The sequence below is a fragment of the Salvelinus sp. IW2-2015 genome, unplaced genomic scaffold, assembly GCF_002910315.2.
Source record: "Salvelinus sp. IW2-2015 unplaced genomic scaffold, ASM291031v2 Un_scaffold1539, whole genome shotgun sequence".
NCBI lineage: Eukaryota > Metazoa > Chordata > Actinopteri > Salmoniformes > Salmonidae > Salvelinus > Salvelinus sp. IW2-2015.
The window spans coordinates 150,574-158,836 of NW_019942973.1; the positions used below are offsets into that span (position 1 = coordinate 150,574).

The window sequence follows — 8,263 nt, forward strand, 5'->3', positions numbered from 1 at the left end:
TGTTGTTTGGGGATCTTTTTATTTATTTATATATATATATATATATTTGAACTTTTACCCCTTTTTCTCCCCAATTTTGTGGTAAGCAGTGAGACGAGTGGAAGAAAGGAGTGGAGTTGAAGAACTAATGGTAGCAAGAGTAGAGACACCAGAGAATATTCCTTGTCTGCAGAGGGATTCTGACATGTTGCAGGTTAAAAGAAGGTGGACTTTGTAGCATTTACTGCATTGGTTATCAACTGCACAGTGCGAACAGAGAGGAAATCGGAGAAAACAGCCATCATTGTGAGTGTGTGTTAGGACTCAAGGATTTTACAGCAGTGGTATTACAAGGAATCCTGTTGATGAATGCTCCATCGTCACAGGCCCCGAGCTTGTTCAGGAGGGGATCTGAACTGTGCCTGAAGGAGTGGGGTGTTTGTTTATTCATGTTTTGTATGATGTGGGGTCTACCGCCCAATGGTATATTTTTTGTTTCAATACAGTAGGTGGCAGCAATACATCATTTGGTGTAGTCTGTCATAAAACCTTAATTAATAATAAGAAGAAGACCCCTGGTAATTCCCTTGCGGGCGCTAGGACCCCGGCACGCCCCCCTGAACTGCAGGTCTTGCGTTGTCATTCCGCTCATGCCAGAACGAACGGTCCGGGGCTGATTATGATCGCGCTACTGTCGCTGACCCACTGCTGTTTGCGCCTCTGCCCGAATCTGCTATTCTGAAAGCCGGTGGAGTCAGCATCAAGACCGGTTGCACCATTAGCGCGCGGAGAGAAGTGTCTCAACACGACCGGTCATTTAGTACCGAGGTAAACGTTTATGCCTGTATAAGGGAAAGAAGTGCGCGAGGTCAGCTTTCTTACAGCATGTGATGTTTTGGTCAGTTCAATCCACGCGCTCCTTGCGACACGCACAGACTCATTGAGCTGTCTCAAATGTTGTAGGGCCGTCTCTGACCGGCTTTCGGGAAGTAGACTTGCCTAAAGAACTTTTGGCTGTTTGTCTTCAAAGTGTGCATAGCGGCTTGGTCGAAGTTATAACTGACTACATAGTGCTGGCATTTGGCTCTGGTTCTATTTCGTTCCGTAATGTGTCAGTTCAGTTGTCTATTTCTGTCCTTTAGTGTGTCAGAGTTCTATTTCGGTCTGTTAGTGCAGGGTTTCCCAAACTCGGTCCTGGGGCCCCCCCTGGGTTCACGTTTTGGTTTTTGCCCTAGCACTACACAGATGATTTAAATACCAACTCATCATCAGCTTTGATTATTTGAATCAGTTATGTAGTGCTAGGGCAAAAAACTAAACATGAACGGGGGGCAGGACCGAGTTTGGGAAACGGGGGGGCAGGACCGAGTTTGGGAAACGGGGGGCAGGACCGAGTTTGGGAAACGCTGGGTTAATGTGTCAGTTGTCCAGTAGGCCACAACAGCAAGCTTGCTATGCATATGGTTCAAATATTCTCTGGACATCTTCCACATTTTACTGTGTGTGTGTCTCAGAGGACAGGCAATAGTTGGACATGTGGTTGAGTCTGTTTGCTTTGAGAGGTACTGGAGGGAAACACCAGGATGGGAATGCTGAGGACAGCAACCAGACAGTGTTGTCTCCTGAGAACTAGGCACTAACACTCACCTGGTCCCTAACCTATTATAACTTACAAGTAAAAACAACTATTTATGTTTTGTTTCTTTTCCAGGTCTCTCTTTGTACCATAGTTTCCCAGGAGTCTTTGCACTGGAGGACGTCGTTCAGTGCCCCCCAGAAACAGTCCCCTTCACCATCAACAATGACCCCACCTCAATGACCACTCATCCACTGTCAGTGTCCATCCATCCCACCCATCACACCTCCACAGCTGCCAGGGAACCAGGTACACTAGCAGTTAGGGGGAGATAAGCTAGGCCTTAGGCATTATTCACCTGAAATTGACCTCTGACCCCTGCTGTTTCCTAGGTGATGCAGCCTTGGCGTTTGTGTCCCACCCCTGTGTGAGCGGCATGCGAGGAGAGGAGGAGGAGGGCGGGAATCTTCTCTCAAGCACCATACAAGAACAAACCAGCTACGGAGGAGGAGGAGGAGGAGAGGGAGGATGGGGGCCTAGGAGTGACAACCTGAACCCCATGCAGCCCTCCCAGGTGGCCTCCCCACCCCTGCTGCAGCAGCCGCCCAGCAGTACAGACTGTAGCGGCGCCCCCACCTCAGACAGCCAACTACCACCTTACCCCCTTACCTTCCCTCACCGCCCACTAGCTCACCCCCAGTTCCCCCAGTTGCGCTGGGCTCGGCAGGAGCCTCAGGGGCAGGAGCAGCAGGCTGATGGTAGCTCCGTGGAGAAACATGGACCCCCCCAGCCCCCTCTCCCTCATCCCCAACCCTCCCTCCAGCCCAGTTTAGAGGAACTGCCGAGCTATGAGCAGGCCAAGGCCCAGACCCAGGGACAACACCACTACCAGGACCAGCTGTATTATACACTGGAGGACCAGGAGAGCCTGCCTAGCCCCTCTCACACCCCAGACAGCCAGCCCTCAGCCTGGACCAGCTTAGCTCCTAACAGCTCCTCTGAGACCTCTAGCCCTGACACCAACACTGACCCCTCTCCTTTCCCCAGCCCCAGCCCACCCCTGGGCCCTCAGCAAGGCTTTATGAGTGATGGGGATGAGGCTGAGGGTTTGTCTATCTGGGGTGGAGGGGCCAATGGAGACTCTGCTCTGAGGGAACTGAAGCAGGGTCATGTGTATTCCCTCAGCCAGAGGATCCTCCAAATCAGCATTGAGACCAATGGAACTAGTAACCTTCCCTCTAGCAACCCCTCCCCCAGTTACCCCCCACCCCTATACATAACCCCACTCACAGGATCAGTAGACCCCCGCGGACCACCACCAGAGTACCCCTTCAAGCCCACTCAGCCGCCCTCCTGCTCCCCCTTAGGGAAACCCCAGCCCCCCTCCTCTCATTCTGAGCTGGGCCCTCCCTTCATTGATTCCCCTTCTTCCACAATAATGGACTGGTCCACAGTCCAGCCAACCAGAGCTGAGAGCAACCCCCCACCTGAGTACCAGAGCAGGCGACACCACCCCGGGGCCCTAGGGGGTCCCTCAGTCCAGTACCACCACAGTCCCACACACTCCCAGATCCACACCTCCACCCTTCTCCCCAACATCCAGGCCCAGACTTCTACCCGTGTCTCTCAGCTCCAACCTCAGCCTCAACAACCTTCCCCAGGCCCCTCCGGTATGGAGGTGGTCATGGCAGCCAAGGTGCAGCAGATGGTCCAGTTGCTGTGTGAGGAGAACCAGACTCTGAGACACGAGCTGCTGACACACAGAGAGAAGGCCTCCAAACTGCACTGGGTATGAGGGAGTTTGTATGTGACTGTATAACTGATTCACTATAACCTTATAGGCCCATTACAGTCAATATTTTAATGTTTTGTGTGTTTTATATCATATTGTGTTTTATATCATATTGTACAACAGCTGATAAAATGAACACTGTAAAAGTGTGAACACATTTGATCATTGTTATTTCCTGATAGTTGCTGGTTGAAAATACAATCTACACAGGACCTTATAATCAGCAGTTTTGGCTTTCCATGGTGACATCACCATGTGGTAAATTGATTAATAGACCAATAACAAATAGTTCCAAACCTCTCTGCCAATAACAGCTACGTTTCAGTTTTCCCCTCCCCGTTTAGACCACTCCCAGACAGTCCTAGCTGAATTCTTGCTTGAGAAATGGTTTTGCTATAAAGATATTTTTGAACATTTGATTGGAACTATATCACGGTAAGGTACTTAATTGTTACCCAGAAATGATTTGATATTGATATAAAAACGTCTTCATTTGGCCTTAAACCAGGGTTTAACAAACTCATCCCCCCCCCAGACGCTTCACATTTTTGTACTAACCCTAAACTGGCACACCTGATTCAATTAGTCAACTAATCATCCACCCTGCCTTAAAGCATTAGGGGAAGAAACATATCTGACCCTATTTCAGTCATTTCTACGAACTATTCTTCCTTGTACTGCAGTTAGAGGAGGAGCTCCAGGGGATCTCTGAAGAGTATGATTGGCTGATGAAGAGCTCGTCAAAGAGGGAGGGACTGGACCGAACCATGAGATGCAAACTGGAGGGGGAGATTAGACGCCTGACTGTCTTCAACAGAGACCTGAGAGGTAGGACAGGAGGGAGGGACCTGTAAAAGGATGTTGAAAATAAAATAAATCATTGGGTCCTTAAAGTGCCGTCACCCTTTTCTCAACCTTCTTCCTAGCTGTATGTTTGGGATTTGGGTCATTTTGACCAATAAGTTGTGTTAATAGAAGAAAGAGGAGTTGAACATGTTCATCTATGTTGTATGACTAAGTTATGACTGTGCCATGTCTCTGTATGACTGTGCCATGTCTCTGTATGACTGTGCCATGTCTCTGTATGACTGTGCCATGTCTCTGTATGACTGTGCTTTGTGGGGGGGTGACAAGTTGAAAGAGCACCTGTCCTAAAAATGCTATACGATATCCCCCTTTCCCTCCCTTTGCCTGTCTCTACTGGCCTCCCCCCTCTTTATATCTCTCCCTCCCCATTCTATCCCTCATTCCTGGTGTTACATACCAGACAGCCCAGTGAAATACAACAAACACTTCCTCTCCTCTCTCATGGTGCCCAGGGAGGGAGGAAATGGAGAGAGGGGAGTGGTGGGAGAGAGCGAGAGAGAGAGAGGCAGTGGGAGAGAGGGAGTGGAAGAGAGAGGGAGTGGGAGAGAGAGAGGGAGTGGAAGAGAGAGGGAGTGAGTGGAAAGAGAGAGAGAGAGGGGAGTGGAAGAGAGAGGGAGTGAGTGGGAAAGAGAGAGAGAGAGTGAGTGGAAGAGAGAGAGAGGGAGGAGAGTGAGTGGGAAAGAGAGAGAGGGAGGGAGATAGAGCGTGAGAGTGTGATAATGTGAGAAGGTGGTGGTCAGGAGGAGAAAGTTCTCTCTGTTCCTCTCTGTTTGGGTTTCAGGCCAGACGAGGTCACTGTCTGTATTCACACTGACTCTCTAATAAAAGTGTGTGTGTGTGTGTGTGTGTGTGTGTGTGTGTGTTGTGTGTGTGTGTGTGTGTGTGTGTGTGTGTGGTGTGTGTGTGTGTGTGTGTGTGTGTGTGTGGTGTGTGGTGTGTGTGTGTGTGTGTGTGTGGCTAAAAGGAAATGGGAATAATTGTATGTGTGCTGAATTTAGCCTGGGAAGAGAGGGAGTGGTGGAGAAAAGAGAAGAAAACCTAAATGCTGGGTGTGTCTCATTCCCACTCACAAACACTCATCAACACCACAAACACACAAACACTCATCAATACCACAAATACAGACACAAACACGCACACTTACTAAGCTCAGCAGCATGTCCATCCTCCTCTCCTTCTGGCTCACAGCACGCTAGCTGTTTGATTGGCAGTCTCCAGGCGATCTGAGACATAACATAGATGTGACACAGTCACACACAGACGTGACCAGCCATACACAGACGTGGCACAGTCATACACAGACGTGGCACAGTCATACACAGACGTGACACAGTCATACACAGACGTGACACAGTCATACACAGACGTGACACAGTCATACACAGACGTGGCAGTTATACACAGACGTGACACAGTCATACACAGTCATACACAGACATGACACAGTCATACACAGACGTGGCAGTTATACACAGACGTGACACAGTCATACACAGTCATACACAGACATGACACAGTCATACACAGACTGGCACAGTCATACACAGACGTGGCACAGTCATACACAGACGTGGCACGTCATACACAGACATGATAGTCATACACAGACTTAACATAGTAATACAGAGACATAACAGTCATACAGAGACATGACACAGTAATACACAGACATGACACAGTCATACACAGACATGGCACAGTCATACACAGACTGACAGTCATACACAGACATGGCAGTCATACACAGACATGGCAGTCATACACAGACATGAATAGTCATACACAGACGTCGCACAGTCATACACAGACGTGACACAGTCATACACAGGCGTGACACAGTCATACACAGGCGTGACACAGTCATACACGGACGTGACACAGTCATACACAGACGTGACACAGTCTACACAGGCGTGACACAGTCATACACAGGCGTGACACAGTCATCACAGACGTGACACAGTCATACACAGACCGTGGCACAGTCATACACAGCGTGGCACAGTCATACACAGACGTGGCACAGTCATACACAGACGTGGCACAGTCATACACAGACGTACATGATACACAGACTATGCATAACAGATTAACATAGTAATACAGAGACATAACAGTCATACACAGACATAACATAGTAATACATAGACATGACACAGTAATACACAGACATGACACAGTCATACACAGACATGGCAGTCATACACAGACATGATAGTCATACACAGACATGATAGTCATACACAGACGTCGCACAGTCATACACACAGACGTGACACAGTCATACACAGACGTGACACAGTCATACACGGGCGTGACACAGTCATACACAGGCGTGGCACAGTCATACACAGGCGTGGCACAGTCATACACAGACATGACAGTCATACAGAGACATGACAGTCATACACAGACATGACAGTCATACACAGTCATACACAGGCGTGACACAGTCATACACAGACGTGACACAGTTTATACACAGACATGACACAGTCATACACAGACATGACACAGTCAATACACAGACTGCATGAGACAGTCATACACGACATGACACAGTCATACACAGACATGGCACAGTCATACACAGACATGACAGTCATACTGTTTCTCAATGATTGCCTCGCCTGGTTTACCAACTACTTCTCTGATAGAGTTCAGTGTGTCAAATAGGAGGGCCTGTTGTCCAGATCTCTGGCAGTCTCTATGGGGGTGCCACAGGGTTCAATCCTCGGGCCGACTTTCTTCTCTGTATACATCAATGATGTTGCTCTTGCTGCTGGTGATTCTCTGGTACACCTCTACGCAGACGACACCATTCTGTATACTTATGGCCCCTCTTTGGACACTGTGTTAACTAACCTCCAGACAAACTTCAATGCCATACAACTCTCCTTCCGTGGCCTCCAACTGCTCTTAAATGCAAGTAAAACTAAATGCATGCTCTTCAACCGATCACTGCCCGCACCTGCCCGCCCATCCAGCACTACTCTGGACGGCTCTGACTTAGAATACGTGGACAACTACAAATACCTAGGTGTCTGGTTAGACTGTAAACTCTCCTTCCAGACTCACATTAAGCATCTCCAATCCAAAATGAAATCTAGAATTGGCTTCCTATATCGCAACAAAGCATCCTTCACTCATGCTGCCAAACATACCCTCGTAAACTGACCATCCTACCGATCCTTGACTTCGGTGATGTCATCTATAAAAAGCCTCCAACACTCTACTCAACAAACTGGATGCAGTGTATCACAGTGCCATCCGTTTTGTCACCAAAGCCCCATACACTACCCACCATTGCAACCTGTACACTCTCGTTGGTTGGCCCTCGCTTCATACTCGTCGCCAAACCCACTGGCTCCAGGTCATCTACAAGTCTCTGCTAGGTAAAGACCCGCCTTATCTCAGCTGACTGGTCACATAGCAGCACCCCACTCGTAGCACGCGCTCCAGCAGGTATATCTCACTGGTCACCCCCAAAGCCAATTCCTCCTTTCGTCTTTCCTTCCAGTTCTCTGCTGCCAATGACTGGAACGAACTGCAAAAATCTCTGAAGCTGGAGACTCATATCTCCTTCACTAGCTTTAAGCACCAGCTGTCAGAGCAGCTCACAGATCACTGCACCTGTACATAGCCCATCTATCTACCTACCTCATCCCCATCAGTATTTATTTATTTATCTTGCTCCTTTGCACCCCAGTATCTCTACTATCTCCACATTCATCTTCTGCACATCTACCATTCCAGTGTTTAATTGCTATATTGTAATTATTACTTCGCCACCATGGCCTATGTATTGCCTTAACTCCCTTATCTTACCTCATTTGCACTCACTGTATATAGACTTTTTGTTTTATTTTGTTCTACTGTATTATTGACTGTGTGTTTTGTTTACTCCATGTGTAACTCTGTGTTGTTGTATGTGTCGAATTGCTATGCTTATCTTGGCCAGGTCGCAGTTGCAAATGAGAACTTGTTCTCAATCTAGCCTACCTGGTTAAATAAAGGTGAAATAAATAAATACAGAGACATGGCAAGTC

At 48.2% G+C, this 8,263-nt stretch overlaps 1 protein-coding gene across 1 annotated transcript in view; it reads left to right on the top strand.

Annotated features, from left to right (window-relative positions):
• The first annotated feature begins 590 nt into the window (after positions 1 to 590).
• The window catches only part of LOC112071177 (angiomotin-like protein 1), a 15,235-nt gene continuing 7,562 nt past the window's right edge, over positions 591 to 8,263 (top strand). Inside the window, exons 1-4 of the mRNA XM_070439285.1 lie at positions 591 to 807; positions 1,691 to 1,864; positions 1,948 to 3,344; positions 4,031 to 4,200. Of these exons, the coding sequence (XP_070295386.1) occupies positions 1,795 to 1,864; positions 1,948 to 3,344; positions 4,031 to 4,200 (1,637 nt within the window). The 5' untranslated portion in view covers positions 591 to 807; positions 1,691 to 1,794. The remainder of the gene's footprint in view (positions 808 to 1,690; positions 1,865 to 1,947; positions 3,345 to 4,030; positions 4,201 to 8,263) is intronic.